The 21068-nt window shown below is 42.9% G+C and overlaps 3 protein-coding genes across 10 annotated transcripts in view; 1 reads left to right on the forward strand and 2 right to left on the reverse strand.

Annotated features, from left to right (window-relative positions):
• steap2 (STEAP family member 2, metalloreductase) overlaps positions 1 to 21068 on the reverse strand; it is a 94410-nt gene that overhangs the window by 65730 nt on the left and 7612 nt on the right. For 2 of the 8 annotated variants that reach the window (XM_059638629.1, XM_048547473.2), the window contains exon 1: positions 1165 to 1884. The exons of 1 other annotated variant lie outside the window; for it this stretch is intronic. The gene's annotated coding sequence lies outside the window, so the exon portion shown is untranslated. Of the gene's footprint in view, positions 1 to 1164; positions 1885 to 21068 lie in introns of those variants that run through there. 5 more of the 8 variants (XM_048547453.2, XM_048547435.2, XM_048547443.2 and 2 more) reach the window with 5 other exon arrangements.
• Positions 2124 to 21068, forward strand: part of LOC125460258 (uncharacterized) — a 94479-nt gene continuing 75534 nt past the window's right edge. Inside the window, exon 1 of the mRNA XM_059638639.1 lies at positions 2124 to 2761. The gene's annotated coding sequence lies outside the window, so the exon portion shown is untranslated. The remainder of the gene's footprint in view (positions 2762 to 21068) is intronic.
• The window catches only part of LOC125460252 (metalloreductase STEAP1-like), a 42011-nt gene continuing 28542 nt past the window's right edge, over positions 7600 to 21068 (reverse strand). Inside the window, exons 4-5 of the mRNA XM_048547494.1 lie at positions 10197 to 10361; positions 7600 to 9491 (exon numbers count right to left, since the gene is read on the reverse strand). Coding sequence (XP_048403451.1) covers positions 9180 to 9491; positions 10197 to 10361 — 477 coding nt within the window. The 3' untranslated portion in view covers positions 7600 to 9179. The remainder of the gene's footprint in view (positions 9492 to 10196; positions 10362 to 21068) is intronic.

Here is a 21068-nt window from a genome sequence, read left to right on the forward strand (position 1 = left end):
TTATATGTCTCAATCAGATCCCCTCTCATCCTTCTAAACTCAAGTGTTCCATATTTGGTTGGGTCATGGTTAACTCATATCTTAACTCTTTGATTCTATATCCCTTAACTAAAATTTAGCAATCTCAGTTTTGAAATTTTCAGTTGTCCTGGCCTGAATCCAATACAATTCAATCCCCAATAAATGCACAATGTGAAACAAATGCGTAGTTATACAAAAAAAGAAATCATGAACCCACAATATGTGTAATGGATTTACTAAATCTAGGATTCAGTTGTAGAGGAGAGAAATTGTTCATACCAGATTTAAGTTCCAGAGAGACAACATAAATGGGATTGTGGCTTGTGGTCAGAAAAATCTAGTGGCACCAGTTAATAGAAAAGTCTTCACTGGGTTTTCATATGGAATATAAACTCCATACAGAACAAGACACAATGGAAAATGCAAACTTTATCTCTCATAATCTTATACCAAAGGTCCGTTGGCACAAAGTCCGTAATTGTACATACCATGAGTTTAATTCCAGAGATTCAAAATACATGCAAATGATGGACATAGAGGAAAGGTCACATTAAGCACCTAAAGAGACATTGCAGCAGCTGGTCAAAACAACTGTAGGTTTTAAATGGACACCTTACAAGAAGAAGTGTTGGGATCCACCAAATGAATTTAGAGATTAGATTTGTGACAACTGAAGGTACAACCATCAATACAGGATGATTAAAACTGGGGATAACCGACAGGCCATAATTATATATTTTTAAAGGTCAGTAGGACTAGAGGTGATAACAGAGATGGAAGGCACAAGAAACTGGCGGGACTGGAAAACAAGAATGGAAATTGAAATCTAAGTCTGAACGTCTTATCTGGTTTTGTTTATCACGGGCAGAAGACCTACTGTTTTGGTAAACATGATTTCGGGGCAGTCAGGCCTCGATTATGTTGGCCAGAGATGACCATATATCCGACCCTTCAATCTAAATGGTAAAGAACTCTACTTAGAACAAGTAGAATTTCGAGTTTACCAATACAAAGTACATATTCGGTCCCTGTTGGAGCACCAAATAGCTGAAGAATAGGATGTAAAGAGACATGGTTTTAAAACCATTATTGCCAGCTCAGTATCACTGCACATATTTGAAGTACCAATAATATACAACTTACCAGGTCAGAACTCTTTTTAAGCTTCTGGCTTCTTATCCAGCTAAGAACCCATATTTGTGGTGCTACTGCATTAGATCGTTGACAGCAACTGAGCAGGAAGAATCGCTGCTGCCGTCGTCTCCCGATGTTATCAAGTGAGGGTTCTTACTCACCACCAGCACTCCTGCAAGACAAGTGCCTGATTCAAGTGGAGGATTAAGAGTTTATTTCAAAACGAAATCGGTGCGAATCTGTTATTGTCAGCGGTGTCACTTACCGCAAGGAAACTTCAATTCAAATGGACTGTAGTACTTAATTGACACTTTCAGCAGTGATTTTTAAAAAAAATTCAAATAAAACAACGCTGGAGTCTCCTGTTACCTAATCTGTGGTTATTCTAGTGAACAGGGGTAACAGTTTGTCTGAACTGGCTTCCAAGATTTTAGTGCTGGCTCACAGCTTTCAGCCTGATCTTGATCTTGCTTCAATCCCGGTCGGCATCGTTGCTCCCGTAGCTGACAGGCACATCTTCACGTGTGTTTTGCCGTTGACATTTCCTCAGCCTTTTTTTTAATGGGGAATAGCTATGAATCTGCTTTAACCGTTAAATCACCCTGTAAACCTGCTCGGTGATGTAGAGCTCAGCACCGACTACAACGGCTGTGAGAACCTCCCCCACAGCCTCAGCTCATTCCAAATTCGGGGGCCGGCTCCATTCCAACCCTCACTCGGGGGTGGGGAACCAGCTTCACATTGCAAAAGTTTAAAAAAAAACAGCTACTATTAGCAAGCAGACTGCGACTCGTTGCAAACATTGTCAAGTATTCTACTTTTATTAGGCCCCAGTTTGAAATAAAATGTATGATAACCTGCAATGAGACTATTTCTCGCCGGTGAATGGAATCGGCGGACACCTTCCCCTCCCCACCCCCCAGGTTCCAGCAATGAGACGCCTCTGTGTGTCGCGCGATCTCCCTCGAGCGCTGCTTGCGCTCGTGGATCCCCGTTTACATTTGTGCAGAAACATTTGCTCCTGCTGCCTGTGCTCTGTTCAGCATAGTCTGTTTCAGTTTTTACCAAGCAGCAAGTGATGTTGCTGTATATATTCGCACTACCGTGATCGAAACTTGCATCGATCGAGGGACCTCCCTCCATCCTGCACAGAGAGGGTGAAAAGGCCGGAGCTGTTACGAGTCCGAGTCCTGCTTTTATTGTTGAGGTTGAACGATGTTTTGACAAAGTCACTAATGTGAAGAAGCAAATAATACCCCATACACTTCGGCCATGGTGTAGATGAGGAAAAAACATAGCCTTTGATATTATTACCTTTGTATTCGCCTGTTTTGAACTGACCCCTTTCTACTCTTTTGTCTAGAGGCTATGATTTGGTAGTTGCAATTGAAAGACAACGAAGCATTTTTTAAAAAAAATGATTTTCCAATCTAATTGCAACCTCGAATTGAACTGGGACAGTTTCGACAGGCGAAGTTTCGAAATTGGAAATGTAGATCCATTCGAGGAGCAGAACGGAGCCGAGGCACCGAATGGCCTACTCCTGCATTCTTAATAATTGTTTAAAATGCTCAAATCTTACACTGCATTTCATCGTAAACCAAATGTAAGTAATTGTAAGAAAAAACTACAAGTTTGGGAACTAATAGATCAATTAACGTCTTTTTTAAAAGGTGATCAGAGATAATGGGAACGGCAGATGCTGGAGAATCCAAGATAATAAAATGTGAGGCTGGATGAACGCAGCAGGCCAAGCAGCATCTCAGGAGCACAAAAGCTGACATTTCGGGCTTAGACCCTTCATCAGAGAGGGTGGGTCGAGGCCCGAAACGTCAGCTTTTGTGCTCCTGAGATGCTGCTTGGCCTGCTGTGTTCATCCAGCTATACACTTTGTTATCGTTTTTAAAAGGTCTTTTTTTTCACGAGTACTCTTGGTTCGTTTTCAAGGGTCGGCTTGCGAGTCATCCCTCAGTGTTAGCACCACGAAACCCAGTCCCTTATCCCAGGCACAGACTCTGCCACAGGGAGCGATGGGTATAAATACCAGGATATGGCTCGCAAATGTCAATCCGTCATTTCTGATTTAAAAGATTTGGCAGCATGGGAAACAGCTGAAGGTGGATGGTATCTGAAATGAGTGGATCCATTGCCAGGGTTGTAAAGGAAAAGTTTGTTTAAAAAAAAAGCCTTTTTAGAGGAAAAAGGACACAAAACACCGTGGGTGTGGGATATCTGAAATATTGGAAATGTTCAAGAGGCCAGGCAGCATTTGTGGAGAGAGGAAGAGTCAACAGCTGGATTTTGAGGTCAATGGACAAGCAATGACCTTCACCTTGACCTCAAGCACAGATTGGATGGGTCAAAGGGTCTCTTCTGTAGTGTATGATTCCATGAAAGAATGACCTCATTATTTTTAAGACTTGGATTTTCTCTTTCCTCTCTTATTTTGAATCAGGCACGTTGGGAAGGGGGATCTGAAACCTTCAGCTGTTGTCAGGTGGTGGCATTGTGCACTGCACTAATAATGTGCAATCCCAGGCTAATGTTCTGGAGATACGGGTTGAATCCAAATATGGCACATGTAATAACAGTAAGAACAAAATACTGCAGATCCCGGAATCTGTACAGAAAACTGAGATGCTGGAGATCACAGCAGGTCAGACAGCGTCGATGTAGAGACAGCAAGTTAACATTTTGCATCTACATGACTCTTCATCAGAGTCATCTGTAATTGAAATAGTTGTTGTAATGGAAACACGAAAAGTTGTCTGGTTTCCTGATACTCATAAGGGAAGGAAAGCTGCAGTACATGCTGAATTTGGCCTACATATAACTCTTGACCCACTGTAATATGGTTGACTCTTAACTGCCCTTGGTAATAACATGGATAACCAGATTCCAGTGTATCTTAGAGCTCTGCTTTCATTCACCATCTAGATAAAATGTTTTTCTATTGTTCCTACCAATTTCACACCTAATTTGAATTCAATAAAATATCTGGAATTAAAAATTAATGATGACCATGAATCCATTGTTGATTGTCAAGGAAAAAACCCATCTGGTTCACTAATGTCCTTTAGGGAAGGAAACTACCATCCTTACCTGGTCTGGCCTACGTGCGACTCCAGACCCGAAGAAATGTGGTTGACTCTCAACTGCTCTCTGGGCAATAAATGCTGCCTAGCCAGCATACCCTCATCCCCATCCCATTAATGAATAAAACTATTCTACATTTTACTCCATTTGCCAGATCTTTTCCCCACTCACTTAATCTATCTGTATCACTTTGTGCCCTCCCGATGCTCTCTTTCTAACTTAGTTTCCAGCCTATCTTTGTGTCATCAATAAATTTAGCGACCATGCCTTCAATACCTACATCCAAGTCATTGATATTAATTACAAAAAGTTAAGGCCCAGCACTTACCTGTGACACACCACTAATTACATCTTGCCAACCATGAAATGACCTATTTATGGCTATTATCTTGTTTCCTGTTGGCCAAATTCACATTCATAGTTAGATAGATTCTTATTAAACAAGGGACTGATGAAGGGGAATCGGTGAGAATGTGGAGTAATCAGAATGGCAATGATTAATTGAATGGTGGAGCAGGCTTAAGGGGCAAAGTGACTTACTTGTGCCTCTACTTTGTATTTTAGGCCCAGCCATTTTTATCTGTTTCATTCATGAACTTCCCTCCACCATAAGGTCCAAAGTCAGTAGTTTCAATATTATTTTCATAGGTTCATTCCATTCCCTGCTCCTCAGGTACTGAAACAGCTGATGTCTGCATGCAACAAGATAACACAACATTTCATGTATCGTAAATTTCCTATTTTCTTAGTATTATTTGTATTACAGTTGCCAACCAATGAACATTTCAATCAAGATAGAATCTAACTACTGCCCCTTGCCTTTTACTGCAAGAATTCCTGAACTGTCCCCACCCACCACCACCCTTCTCTGCTTTGCTGAGCAACTTCTCTTTTAACTCCTCTAGCTTTCTTCAGGTCAGGGGGTACCTGCATGGCCCCTAGTTATGCCTGTCTCTTCATGGGGTGCGTAAGAAGACTCCTTGTTTGAGTCCTATTCCAGACCCCACCCACAACTCTTTCTCCTGTATATTGATGATGTCATGCATGCTGCTTCCCTCTCTCATCCGGAATTGGAAAAGTTAATAGACTTCGTTTCCAATTTCCACTCTGCCCTCCCATTCATTTGGTCTATCTCTGACTTTCCCCCTTCCTCAACATCACTGTTTCTATTTCTGTGGATAGACTGGCTCCTAATATCCACTATAAACCCCGCCCCCACTCTCACAGCTATCTGGACTGTACATCCTCACACCCTGCTTCCCGTAAAGACTCCATCCCATTCTCCCAGTTCCTTTGTCTCCATTGCATATGTTCTGACGAGGCCAACTTCGACAAGGGAGCCTTCTTCCTCAATCAAGGATTCCCCAGCACCATTGTTGACAGGCCTTCAACAAGGCCCGACCCATCTCCTGCACATTTGCCCTCACTGCCAGGCTTGTTATTCTGAAGAATTTTCTGAAGGGTCCCAAACCAAAATGTCAGCTTTCCTGCTCCTTTGATGCTGCCTGGCCTGCTGTGTTCCTCTAACTGCACACTGTGTTATCTCAATCTCAGCAGTGACAGTTCTTATTATCTCTCTTGTTATTCATCCATGTTGGTTTTCGCACCAGCTGTTTTAAACCCAGTCTCTCAGTGGTGCTACAAATCCTGTTGGTTATATATATGGAAGTTCCCAATCTAGAGTTTGTTCTATGGTCCTTGCTATTCTCAGTGATTCATCAAAGTGGCATTTAGCATGGATTTCTTAGTTGAGGGAGGTAGTCATGAACAGGAGGTCTTTGCCCATGTTTCAGCTAATGCTGTGAGACATCATGGGGTTTTAACTCAATGTTTAATCCAAAATTGTGTCATGACTGGGAGATAATGGGAACTGCAGATGCTGGAGAATTCCAAGATAATAAAATGTGAGGCTGGATGAACACAGCAGGCCAAGCAGCATCTCAGGAGCACAAAAGCTGACGTTTCGGGCCTAGACCCTTCATCAGAGAGGGGGATGGGGAGAGGGAACTGGAATAAATAGGGAGAGAGGGGGAGGCAGACCGAAGATGGAGAGTAAAGAAGATAGGTGGAGAGAGTGTAGGTGGGGAGGTAGGGAGGGGATAGGTCAGTCCAGGGAAGACGGACAGGTCAAGGAGGTGGGATGGGGTTAGTAGGTAGCTGGGGGTGCGGCTTGGGGTGTAACAGAACAACTTCGCTAGGGAAATGGCAAGTTCTGGAGCACAAGTTTTCAGTAGTGTGGCTGGTATGTTGTCAGGCCCTATAGCCTTTGCAGTATCCAGTGCCTCCAACTATTTCTTGATGTGCTGTGGACTGAATCAGTTTGGCTGAAGACTGGCATCTCTGATGCTGGGAACCACTAGAGGAAGTCTGCATAAGAACTTTGTGATGGTCACTTTTAGACCATACACCATGGACAGATGCATCTGCAGCTGGCAGGTTAGTAAGGATGAGGTCAAGTATGCTTTTCACTCTTGATTCTTCCCTCACTGCCTGCTGCAGACCCAGTCTAGCACCTATGTCCTTTAAGACCCAACCAGCTTGATCAGTGCTGTTGCTGCCAAGCCATTCTTGGTGATGGACACAGAATTTCCCCAACCAGAGTACATTTTGTGCCCTTGCCACCCTCAGTGCTTCTTCCAAGTGACATTCATATACATATTCATCTCGAGGGAGGATGGTACATGGTAATCAGCAGGAGGTTTCCTTGCTCATGTTTAACCTGAAATCATGAAACTTCAAAAAAACCAGAGTCAATGTTGAGAACTTCCACAGCAAAACCCTCTTGACTGTCTACCACTGTGCTGCCACCTTTGCTGGGTCTGTTCTGCTGGTGGGACATGCACATCCAGGGATAGTGATGATGGTATTTGATACATTGTCTGGAAGGTATGGTTCTGTGAGTTTGACTATGTCTGTCTGTTCCTTGCTTAGTCTGTGAGGTAGTTCTCCCAATTTTGGCACTAGCCCCAATTGTTTGTGAAGAGGACTTTACAGGGTTGACAGGGCTGTTTCTGTTGTTGTCTTTTCTGGTGCTTAGGTTGATGCCAGGTAGTCCGTTTCTTTGTAGAGACATTTTAGCGATTGATACAGCTGAGTAGTGTGCTGGGCAGTTTCAGAGGGTAGTGAGAATCAACTCCATTACCTTGGGTCTGGAGTCAAATGTAGGTCAGACCAGGTGAAGATGGCAGATTTTCTTCCCTGAAGGACATTAGTGAGCCAGATGGATTTTTCTGACAATTGGTAATGGTGCCATAGTCATTAGTAGATTCTTAATTCCAGATTTTTTAAAATTAATTTTAAATCCCACCTGTCTCAGAGGGTCCAAAGTCATACACAGGCCAGACTAGATAAAGATGACAGATTTATTTTCTTTAAAAAAGTAAAGCTGTTAGTTTCTGAAGGACAGTCAAATAGTTGCATACTCCACAGGTGTTTAATTAACTGAATTCATTGTGCATTTTGAACTTGCCTCTCTAGATCATTAATCTAGTAACTACCTATTCTACAGGAGTATCATACAATGTACTTTTACAGTTAAAAAGCATGTAAGCTTAGAGTAAATGATACAAAAATAAATATATTATGTATGCAGACTCTTGCCCATTTTACAAGTAAATATAATCATTGAGAGAAACATTTAATACAGAATGCACAGTCAATAGTTTAAATAATAAACCCAATTTGTTTGTTGCAGCCATTTCAACAAATGATGAAATGTTTTTATTATTTTATTTGGAGATGATTTAGTGTCTTTTACCATTATCAATTAAGTCAATAAATGCAAGGACAATTTAAAAAATAGCTATTTTGTCGACAATTACCACCCAGTTGGAATTCCACATCAAGGTCAACTTAAAGGACCAGATGCTAGTACAGTGGTATTTAAGGCTATGTACAAAAACAAACTGCTGGTGAAACTCTGCAGGTCTGGCAACATCTATGGGGAGAAAGCACAGTTAATGTTTTGAGTCAGGTGACTCTTTATAACTTGTTCTTCCAGATGGATGTGAAGGACAAGTTAGCTGTGCTTTCTAACTAGAGATGCTGTCAGATCAGCTACGTTTTGTCAGCAATTTCTGTTTTTGTTTCAGCTATCCAGCATCTGTAGTTCTTTGTTTAATTTAATGCTGTGTATATCTGATAAATGCCATGAATCAGTCTTGTTCAACTTCTGCTAACTTAAAATAGAAAAAAAAACACACTGAAATTGCTCAGTAAAAAGTCTTTTTGAATAGCCAGTTGCACAACATTCCCTTTGATGCTGCACAACTATAAAATACAAGTGAACTTGAATACCACATATTGATTGACAATGTCAGGAAAGAAAATGAATATGGAACACTATGTTCAGGACAATTTTTTTGTCAAAGGCAGTTTAGAAGAAGAAAATGTTAAACGTATGATCACTATGTCTCAACACGGTAGCTTTGATAGATAGAGCAGAGCTTTTTAAGCCCCCAAAATATCTCATTTTGTTTATGGGTCCATATGTGAAGTGACTAAAATCTCCAAAGAAATCATTTATTTTCTGGTGTTTTCCTTGGGAATTATTCTATTTCATGATCAATCACATGCAAAGTTTCAATATTGGCCAGTAAAACAGGATATTTCTTATTTGGATATGTAAAGGACAATGCTAAAATTTGTAACATTTCATTGATCAGCATGTGTGCTGACTAAATATTTTAAAATAATTGGTTAGTTTTCTCAAATTTTGAAAGGAAAGGAAACAAGTTTCCTTTTGTATTATTGTTCTTTCATCATACCGGAACAAAAGCTTTCTACCTTTAAATGATCCATTAGGAAATGTTTAACAAGAAGAAACCAGTCCAGAATGCAGGGACTTCTTTGCTGTCCACAAAGACAAACACTTACTGTACATGTATCATAATATCCAATTGCAAGATTTGTTCTTTGCACTGAGGTTATTAGTGATCTTCTGCTATACTGGTTAATCTTTCAGCAGTAGCCTGATCGTCCATGGCATCAATATTAAGATTAGATTCCATGTTATATCTTGATTTCCATTCCCATCCTCGTCGGATTCTACCTAACCTTCTTGCAAGACAGGGGAACAGTAATACTGTTTTGCAAAGCAAAACTATAATGGGTAGAAAAACTGCAATAATAAATGTTGGAGGTGTATACCAGACGAAGTACTTGAGCTCCACCCACTTTCTCCAGGCATATACCAGAGCATGAAAAGTGCACAGGAATAATGCACCATATCCCATCTTTGACTGCAATGTAGACAAAGTACAAAAGAATTAAAGTGCTGCTTAAAAGAATAAAAAACTTCTTGATTTGAATATCATAAACAAGTTGCACAAATGTTTCACACTCCAAAGCAGAACGTAACAGGAAAAGAAACTTTATCTTCTACAAATCCAATCTGAATTAGTTTATATTTATTAAGTTATTTCACATCACTAAATGCATGAACATAGCCAAAAAGTTTACACACAATTCTATGATCTGTTGCAAATTTATAAGTAACTAACTTTGGTGGTTATAATATTTAAGGGTGGTTAAATACAAACACTCGCTGTGATGTTATCCAACCTGGCATCTGACTGACTTTCCTGAGTAACTATTCTTTTAATTTCTCATTTGAATGGGGACTTCTGGAGAGGTCCTAGATAACAGACTTGCCCAGTGGAAAATTCAGTTTCCTGGGCAATTCCTTCACAGTGTGCTATGATGGGACACTTCAACTGCACCACTCTATCTGTGCTGGCACAAGGATTGTCTGGACAGTAAAAAATCTGGGCCAAAATTTCTGTACTGTGTAAATGTGGAAGATAGTAGGAGCCTCTATTTGTCTCTGGCATTACGCTTGCAATCTGAAATTCAGCAAAATGATATACAATCTAAACCATAGCCCTCCCCCTACTCCTGTGGTGCTACACATGGATGCTTTGACACAAGCCATTGTACATTAGTACCTGGATACACTGGAATTCTCTCCAATTTAATGAATTGCTGATGGAAGGAACTGAAGTCACAGCCAAAATAGCAAGAATTGCAAGACCCAAAATTCCTAGAGAGACATAAATTTCCATTCTCCAGACATCATCCTCAATCCAAGCATCTTCTTTGTTTTGTTTCACCTGTTGCATGAATATACAAATGGAATAGTACCTTATTTAAGGCAAAATGTCTTTAACATGTCATAGTTGAAGTAAATATTCGAGTGTAAGAAAAAGCCAAGTACCGAAACCTTTAAATAACAAAATGTAAGTTATGACCAGAGGAGTGAGGAGCAAAACGTGAAGCTGTTTCAAAAGCAAAGCAAATGTGAATTTTATGTATTGTTCCCTCAAATCCCACATACCTCAACTACTTCTCAAATGAGATCATTTCAACAGGTAGATTTTCAATGTGAATAGTTCTCCTTCTGGAATTTTTGAGCTTATTATAACAGGTTTGTAAGTATGCAGCAGTTACTTAGACCAGCTGTTTACCAGAAAGGGACTCTGTGTGTGTGTGTGTGTGAGAGAGAGAGAGAGAGAGAGGTGCGTGGTATGTTTGGGAGCTGGCAAACTACACCCTACAATTAACTTGTGATTCACATCACTGGTGATCCTGTTCTGGAGAAGAACAGAACGATCTATTAAAGGTGAGACTGACAAAAGTGAACAATCTGAGCCTTGTTACTGCACAGCTGTCAGCAGCACAGCATAAATTCATTATTTATTGCTGCTGCTGATTTGAAGTCTTGGTAGGGTACAAAGAACAAACAAAATTACAGCACAGGAACAGGCTCTTTGGCCCTCCTAGCCTGCACCGACATGGTGCCCATCATAACTAAAACATCCTACCCTTCTGGGGACCCTTTATTCCCATCCTAATCAGGTCTTTGTCAAGAAGCCCTTTAAAGTCACTATTCTGTCTGCTTCCACTTCCTCCCCCTGCAGCGAGTTCCAGGTACCCACCACCCTCTGTGTACCAACCCCACCACACCCCGCACTTTCCGCTGCAACCGCAGTAAGTGCTACACTTGCCCCCACACCTCCTCCCTCAGCCGCATCCCAGGCCCTAAGATGACTTTCCACATCAAGCAGATGTTCACCTGCACATCTGCCAACGTGGTGTACTGCATCCGCTGTTCCCGTTGTGGCTACCTCTACATTGGGGAAACCAAGCGGAAGGTTGGGGACCATTTTGCAGAACACCTATGCTCGGTTCGCAATAAACAACTGCACCTCCCAGTCGTGAACTATTTCAACTTCCCCTCGCATTCCTTAGAGACATGATCATCCTGGGCCTCCTGCAGGGCCACATCGATGCCACCCGAAGGTTGCAGGAACGGCAACTCATATTCCGCTTCGGAATCCTGCAGCCCAATGGTACCAATGTGGACTTCACCACCTTCAAAATCTCCCCTGCCCCCACTGCATCCCAAAACCAGCCCAGCTCGTCCCCGCCTCCCTAACATGTTCTTCCTCTGAACTATCCCCTCCTCTCAGCTCAAGCCGCACCTCCATTTCCTTCCTACTAACCTCATCCCGCCCCCTTAACCTGTGCGTCCTCCCCGGACTGACCTATCCCCTCCCTACCTCCCCACCTACACTCACCTCTACTGGCTCCATCCCCGCCTCTTTAACTTGTCTGTCTCCTCTCCACCTGTCTTCTCCTCAATCCACCTTCGATCTGCCTCCCCCTCTCTCCCTATTTATTTCAGAACCCTCTCCCCATCCCCCTTTTCTGATGAAGGGTCTAGGCTCAAAACTTTTGTGCTCCTCTGATGCTGCTTGGCCTGCTGTGTTCATGCAGCTCCACACTTTGTTATCTTGGATTCTCCAGCATCTGCAGTTCCCATTATCTCTGATACAATTTTAACCTCACTGTGAAGCCTCTTCCAGGGATACCTAATGTGTAAAAAACTTGTCTTGTACATCATCTTTAAACCTTGCCCCTCGCACCTTAAACAGGACTCTTCCACCCCAGGAAAAAGCTTCTGACTGTCCACTCTGTCCAGGCCCTTCATAATCTTGTAAACCTCTATCAGGTCGCTCCTCAACCTCAGTCATTCCAGTCGAACAATCCAAGTTTCTCCAACCTCTCCTCATAGCTAATGCCCTCCATCCAGTCAACATCCTGGGAAATCTTTTCTGTATACTCTCTAAAGCCACCACATCCTTGGTAGCGTGGCGACCAGAATTGAACACAATATTGCAAATGCAGCCTAAGGTTCTACAAAGCTGTAACATTACCTGCCAGTTTTTAATCTCACTACCCCAAATGATGAAGGCAAGTGTGCCATACGCCTTGCTGACAACCTTCTCCAGTTGCATTGCCACTTTCAATGACCTGTGTACCTATACACCCAGATCCCTCTACCTGTCAGTACTCTTAAGGGTCTGCCATTTACTGTATATATTTTCCATCTGGATTAGACCTTCCAAAATGCATTACCTCACATTTTTCCAGATTAATCTCCATCTGCCATCTCTCTGCCCAAGTCGCCAACAGATGTATATCCATCTGTATCCTTTGACAGTTCTCATCGCTGTCCACAATTCCACCAACCTTTGTGTCATCAGCAAACTTACTAATCAAACCAGTTACATTTTCTTCCGAATAATTTACATATGTTACAACAAGCAAAGGTTCCGACACTGATCTCTGAGGAACGCCACTAGTCACAGCCCTCCATTCAGAAACGCACCCTTCTACTGCTGCCCTCTGTATTCAATGACCGAGCCAGTTTTTTTATCCCCCTTGCGAGCTCACCTCTGACCCTGTGTAACTTTACCTTCTGTATCAGCCTGCCATGAGGGACCTTGTCAAAGGCCTTACTGAAGTCCATGTAGACAACATCCACTGCCCTACCCTCATTGATCATCTTCGTCACTTCCTCTAAAACTCAATCAAGTTAGTGAGACATGACCTCCGCTTCACAAAACTTTGTGGCCTTTTGCCAATACACCCATTTATTTCCAAGTGGGAGTAAATCCCTTCTCAAAGAATCCTTTCCAATAATTTTCCTATCATAAGGCACACTGGCCTGTAATAGCTAGATTACAGTAATAGCTAGACTGACATAAGGCACACTGGCCTGTAATAGCTAGATTATCCCTGCCACCCTTCTTAAACAAAGGAACAACACTGGCTATTGTCCGATTCTCTGGGACCTCCCCTATAGCTAGTGAGAATAAAGATTTCTCTCAAGGCCCCAGCGATTTCCTCCCTTGCCTCTCTCAGTATTCTGGGGTATATCCCATCAGACGCTGGGGACTTGTCTACCTTAATGTTGTTAAAGACTCTCAATACTTCCTCCCTTTTGATCTCAACATGACCCAAACTATCTCCACACCTTTCCCCAGACTCATCATCCACCAAATCCTTCTCTGTGATGAATACTGATGCAAAGTACTCATTTAATACCTCGCCCAATTCCTCTGGCTCCACACATAAATTCCGTTCCCTGTCCTTGAGTAGGCCAACCCTTTCCCTGGCTACCCTCGTGTTCTTTATATATGTATAAAAAGCCTTGGCATTTTCCTTAATCCTGTTGGCCAATGACTTTTCATGACCTCTTTTAGCTCTCCTGACTCCTGGCTTAAGTTTCTTTCAACTTTCCTTGTATTTCACCCTTGCTTCATGCGTTTCCAGCCTCTTAGCCTTGACAAATGCTTCCTTTTTCTTTTTGACTAGGTTCACAATATCTTTCATTATCCAAGGTTCACTAAACTCGCCGTACTTATCCTTCATCCTTACAGGAACGTGCCGGTCCTGAATTCCAATCAACTTACACTTGAAAGCCTTCCACATACCAGATGTTGATTAGCCCTCAAGAATCTGCCTCCAGTCTACATTCTTCAGTTCCTGCCCAATATTTTGTAATTAGCCTTCCCCCTATTTAGCACCTTTACCTGATTACACTTATGCTTATCCATCAGTCCCTTGAAGCTAAGATAATAAAATGTGAGGCTGGATGAACACAGCAGGCCCAGCAGCATCTCAGGAGCACAAAAGCTGACGTTTCGGGCCTAGACCCTTCATCAGAGAGGGGGATGGGGTGAGGGTTCTGGAATAAATAGGGAGAGAGGGGAAGGCGGACCGAAGATGGAGAGAAAAGAAGATAGGTGGAGAGGAGAGTATTGGTGGGGAGGTAGGGAGGGGATACGTCAGTTCAGGGCTTCAGGACATGGTCGAGCAGTTTCAAGGCTGAAGAGATTACAAGAGAGTTGCAGTGGGAGAGAGATTCCCTGAGGTTGGTCCGGAGGGAGGAGGGTAACTTCTTCAGGTTAGGCATCCCTGGAAGAGGCTTCGCAGTGAGGTTAAAATTGTATCAGAGATAATGGGAACTGCAGATGCTGGAGAATCCAAGATAATAAAATGTGGGTTGGTGAAAGAAATGTCAAACTAGAATTATACAGATGGTGGCGCCATGTGGATCTGAACATTTGGGTACTTCTTTAGACTGTGAAATATTTTGCTTTCTTGTCTGCCGCACTTGCAAGCAGCAAGCCTAGATGTTATAGAATCCCTACAGTGTAGGAACAGGCCATTCAGCTCAACAAGTCCACACTGCCCCTCTGAACAGCATCCCACCCAGACCCATTCCCCTAATTTCCCATGTCTAAACTACCTAACCTAAACATCCCTGGGCACTATGGGCATTTTTAGCATGGCAGTCCACACATCTTTGGACTATGGGAGGAAACACATGCAGACACGGGAAGAATGTGCAAATTCCACACAGACAGTTGCCTGAGGCTGGAATTGAACCTGGGTCCCTGGCACTGTGAGGCAGCAGTGTTAACCACTGAGTCATCGTGCTGCCTAGCTACGATTGCCATCTGGTTTTGGGAATCTCTGTCTGTCTCCAGGCCACATCAGCGCTTATGTTTATTGTTTGGCTAACTTGTCTACTCTGATCCGAATCATTTAATTATTTGTGACATTGTTGTAGACATTTTTTAAACACTTAAAACTACCAGTGCAAACAGTTTCTCCAGGGATTCTCTCAATCACCCATTAAATTTACATTTGTTTTTAAAAAAAGATTTAGGCCCATTCCCTTCATTACCATAGTGACTAACTTTAGAAGTATTTCATTGGCTGTAAAGTGCTTTGGGACCTCCAGTGGTCATGTAAAGTATGATATGAAAGAGAGTAATTCTTTTCACTTTACTAAAATTCACCAGGTTCTTGTTAACTTCATCAGGAGCCTGACTGAACTGTCCAAAAATGCCATTAAGACAAGATTAGGCAATCCATCTTGGCATTGCCTTTGTACAGAGGGTTTAGAACTCCATATTTTTCCCCTAATACACATCACAAACCACTTCCTCCACCCCTTCGCATTGACTCTTGGTGTGACATGTGTCCCTGCAAGAAGGACAAAACCAATTAGAAACCCAAGGCAATTAGCACAAAAGTACAGGAAAACTAAAATTCCCCAAGTTCTTCTTAACTTCATCAGGAGCCTGACTGAACTGTCCAAAAATGCCACTAAGAAAAGATTAGGCAATCCATCTTGGCATTGCCTTTGTACAGAGGGTTCAGAATTCCATATTTTTCCTCAAATACACATCACAAACCACTTCCTCCACCCCTTCACATCGACTCTTGGTGTGACATGTGTCCCTGCAAGAAGGACAAAACAAATTAGAAACCCAAGGCAATTAGCACAAAAGTAGTTGAAATTCATCTGAATTTCCTTGTGAACAAAAATTATTCAAAACATGAGACCACATTAACCATGACTTGTAGTTTTTGCTAATCATCTCCCCTATTCTCTGCTTGTAAATCAGCACTCTTGAATACATGATGAACAGTAGGACCTTGGGAAGCACCTAGGATCAGAGGGATCTTAGTGTTCATGTCCACTGGTTTTTTCTGGAAGTTGTGCAGGTAGATAAAGTGGTTAAGAAGGCACATGAGATACGTACTTGCCTCTATTAACTGAGGTACAGAGCAGGGAGATGAAGCTGGAAATATGTAAAATATTGGTTAGGTTACAGAGTATTGTGAGCACTTTGGAACCTACATTCATAGGAGTAAAGTGATTGTACTGAAAAGGGTGCCTAAGAGATGTTGACTGGGCTGGAAAGTTTTAGTTACGAAAAGAGATTGGAAAGACTGGGGCTGTTTTCCTGAAAGCAGAGGAGACTGAGGGGGGGACATGTTTGAGATTGTATAACATGATGAGGGGCACAGAGAGGGTAAACAGGAAGCAACCTCTCCCTTTAGAAAAGGGATCAATGACCAGGGGCATAAATGTAATTAAAGGGACAGGAAGCATAGAGGGAATGAGAAGAAAAATATTTTCAACTACAGGGTGGTGTGGAAAAAAAAAGAAGCACGGTACTAGGATGATGAGGCTGACTATAGAAGAAGATTAAGCAAAAGGGAAAGCACAGAGGATTGGTAAGCCTACAAAGACCGACGGATGGTAACAAAAAAAAGGAGGTACGGTGGTCATCACCAAGGAGAACGTGCAAGAAAAACTGAATGGCCTGAAGGTGGATAAATCACCTAGACCAGATGGACTACACCCAGAGTTCTAAAGGAGCTAGCTGAAGAGATAATGGAAGCTTTAGTAGTGATCTTTCAGAAATTACTAGAGTCAGGGAGGGTTTCAGAGGACTGGAAAATCACTAAAGTGACACCCCTGTTTAAAAACGGAGTAAGGAAAAGGACTGAAAATTATAGGCTGATTAGCCTATAATTACTTTGAGAGAACCCTGGACTAGAACTCCCAAGTCTCTATGCACTTCAGACTTCTGAATTTTCTCCCCATTTAGAAAATAGACCATACCTCTATTCTTCTTATCAAAGCGCATGACCTCACACTTTCCCACGTGGGTAAGATTGTAGGTCATTGTGAAGGATGAGATTCCTGAATACTTGGAAGTGCATAGTAAAATAGGGCAAAGTCAGCAAGGCTTCATCAAGGGGAGGTCATGCCTGACTAATCTGTTAGAATTCTTCGAGGAAGTAACAAGCAGATTAGACCAAGAAGAGCCAGTAGATATTATCTACCTGGACTTCAAGACGGCCTTTGACAAGATGCCACAAAGAAGGCTGCTGTGTAAGATAAGGACCCATAGTGTTCGAGACAAGGTACTAGCATGGAAAGAAGTTTTGCAGAAAGCAGAGGGTGGGGATAAAAGGGTTTTTCTCAGTATGGCAGTTGGTGACAAGTGGTGTTCAACAAGGGTCAGTGTTGGGACCACAACTTTTCACTTTATGCATTAATGATCTAAATGAAGGAACTGAGGGCATTCTGGCTAAATTTGCAGATGATACAAAGATAGATAGAGGGACAGGTAGTATTGAGGATGTTAGGAGGCTGCAGAAGGATTTAAACAGGTTAGGAGAGTGGACAAAGAAGTGGCTGATGGAGTACAATGTGGGAAAGTGTGAGGTCATGCGCTTTGGTAAGAAGAATAGAGGTATGGTCTATTTTCTAAATGGGGAGAAAATTCAGAAGTCTGAAGTGCAAAGAGACTTGGGAGTTCTAGTCCAGGGTTCTCTCAAAGTAAACTTGTGGGTTGAGACAGTAGTTTGGAAGGCAAATGCAACTTTGGCATTTATTTTGAGAGGACTCGAATATAAAAGCAGGGATGTACTTCTGAGGCTTTATAATGCTGTGGTCAGGCAACATTTGGAGTATTGCATGCAGTTTTGGGCCCCATACCTCAGGAAAGATGTACTAGCCCTGGAGCACTGGTGCAAAGGATTGGTAGCCTCTGTAGATGCATTCTTGTTCTTGCAACTAAAATGACAGTTGATCAGACATGATTTAAAGTGCCAACATGTTTACAAATTTGGTATTCTATTTACAATGAAGTGTCACCTATGCCATCTATGTGCCCTTACCTCTTTCTCCTTGCCTTTACTCCCATGGTCTGCAGCTGGGGTGGAGGGAGGCTGCTCTATCGTGGAGCTAGTTGGCATTTGGAAGGTTTTGGCAGACAACTCCAGGGGCATTTATGCAGAGAGTGTCCTGCCCAGATGCAGGCTTAACCTCCTCAGCTTCATTTTCCACAACTTTAGGGCTTGCAGGGAAGACGGAAGATGCTGGTCACCTCTGCAGCATTTTGAGGGGAAATCCCTGGGGTAATGTGGGTACGTACTGGCATCACCCTCTTTCCTTGAGAGGAAGGGCCATTTGGAGTGAATCAAGGTCCTTCATCCCTCTGTCGCCGTGCCATTGATGCTGAATAGCAATACAATAATGTGGTGCAGGTTTTCTTGTACCTCTGGCAGCCAATGAGGATTCTGCTGGACTTGGCTCTCCAGGAAACTGCCAACCTGACTATGGAGTCTGGCAGATGCACCCATACTGGAGCCAGAATGATACTGATAATGTTGTATCAGAGATACTGGGAACTGCAGATGCTGGAGAATCCAAGATAACAAAGTGTGGAGGTCTGCTTCCCTAACCTGTTCTTCCTCTCACCCATCCCTTCCTCCCACCTCAAGCCCCACCTCCATTTCCTACCTACCACCTCATCCCACCTCCTTGACCTGTCCGTCTTCCCTGGACTGATCTATCCCCTCCCTACCTCCTTACCTATACTCTCCTCTCCACCTATCTTCTTTTCTCCATCTTCGGTCCGCCTCCCCCTCTCTCCCTATTTATTCCAGTTCCCTCTTCCCATCCCCCTCCCTGATGAAGGGTCTAGGCCCGAAATGTCAGCTTTTGTGCTCCTGAGATGCTGCTTGGCCTGCTGTGTTCATCCATCTCCACACTTTGTTATCTTTGATACTGATAATGTCACTGGATTGCTCTAAACTTCAATCCGGTTCGTTGAGTGTCTCTGACAAACCTTCTGCTGCTCCTGTGTCTTTTTGAGCATTTGAGTGATGTTATGATATTATTAGCAGTTAGTGAATCCTCTCTTGCGTGGGGCCGAACAGGAAGCTGGTCTCTGAGCGCTGTAAGTGCCTAGGACCTTGGACGCTTCTTCCTCGGTCAGCAACGGAGGCGGACCATTGATGTGCTGACCAGAATATGCTCCTGAGTCTAAATCTAGATAAAGTATGTACTGGGATGAACGTAACTGAGCTGGTGCAGGGGGCAGGAGAAATAATTGTTGGTGCTTCCTCTGAGCGATCTGTGGCTTTTGGCTCAGAGGTAAAAGTGACATTGATGGGTAACAGGGCTTGTTTCTTTCAATATAGCCTGTATGGATGTGGCTAGTGCCAATAGGGTAAGTGAGGGAATGAGTTGTGCAATAGCAGTAGAAGCTTGGCCATCTCTAGTAGACCTTTATAGTGGTGGTAATGGGAGAGCAGCACACCATATTGATTATTACGTGGTTACCAGGAGCTGGCAGTCCTTATGGGGAGTGTGAATGAATGTTGACCACCCCACCACCTGTCTTGGCCCTTTCACCCTAATGTGGTCCATTTTCTCCTGCAATGAGACAAAGGGAGGGAGTGAGAGAGGTCAAAGTGGTTGGCACAGCTGTTAGTGCTGGCGCACAGCAGGAAAGATGGTGTGGTGTCCCAGTGCTCAAGTAATAAATGCAGGCCATAGGAATGTTTAACTGTGTGGAGAGCTGGGAGTAGCAGAGTAGGGATGATGCGTGCAATTGAGGTGGGTACAGTAGCAGACTTAATCTTTCTGCGCAATGTTAGATGTTTCCAATTCTAGATCATTGAAACCAAACTGACGCAGACAGCAACTTAGGAACAGGTTGGCAGGGTCTGTGCAACAGTTTCCTCTGATGGTACTAGAGAAAGAGGATGACCTTTCTCAGCACTACACTGTTCACCATAGAGTCTCAAAGTCATACAGCACAGAAACAGACCCTTTCGTCCAACTCAAATGTGCCGACCAGGCATCCCAATCTGTCCTAGTCCTATTTGCCAGCATGTGTCCCCTGCCCTTCTAAACCCTTTCTATTCAGAGAACCATCCAGATGCCACTTCAATATTGTAATTGTAGCAGCCTCCACCACTTCTTCTGGTGGCTTGTTCCATACATGCACCGCTCTCCGTATGAAAAAGCTACCCCTCCAGTCCTTTTAAATCTTTCCACTCTCACCATAAACCTACGCTTTCTAGTTTTGGACTCCACAACACTGGAAAAAAAGACCTTGGATTTTCATTTTAGGCATGTCCCTCATGATTTTATAAACCTCTAAAAGGTCATCCCTCAGCCTCCCCAATGCTCCAGGGAAAAAGCCCCGGGCTATTCAGCATCTCCCTATAACTCAACTCTCCAGTCCCAGCAACATCCCTGTAAATATTCTTTGCTCCTCTCAAGTTTAACACCATCTTTCCTATAGAAGCATGATCAGAATTTAACGCAGTATTCTAGAACTGGCCTAACTAATATCCTCTATAGCCACAACATGACAACCCAACTCCAATACTCAATACACTGACCAATGAAGGCAAGTGTACCAAACACTTTCCTCACCCTGTCTACCTGAGACTCCACTTTCAAGAACTATGCACCTGCACCCCGCAGCAAACAAACTTTGTTCAGCAAACTCCCCAGGGCTCTACCATTAACTGTATAAGTCGTACCCTGATTTGCCTTGCCAATGTGCAACACCTCACATTTACCTGAATTAAACTCCATCTGCTACTCCTTGGCCCATTGATCCATGTGATCAAGGTCCAGTTGTACTGAGATAATTTTCTTAAATGTCCACTTCACAAACCTATTATGCTGTCATCAACAAACTTACTAACCTTACCTCCCATATTCACATCCAAATCATTTATATATAAGATGAAAAGCGGTGGACCCAGCATTGCGAGATAGCAAGAACTGTAGATGCTGGATCCTTGTGGTGCATATTTGGTTACAGGCCTCCAGTCTGAAAAGCAACCTCTACCAG

This window comes from Stegostoma tigrinum, chromosome 2 (genome assembly GCF_030684315.1).
Source record: "Stegostoma tigrinum isolate sSteTig4 chromosome 2, sSteTig4.hap1, whole genome shotgun sequence".
NCBI classification, from domain to species: domain Eukaryota; kingdom Metazoa; phylum Chordata; class Chondrichthyes; order Orectolobiformes; family Stegostomatidae; genus Stegostoma; species Stegostoma tigrinum.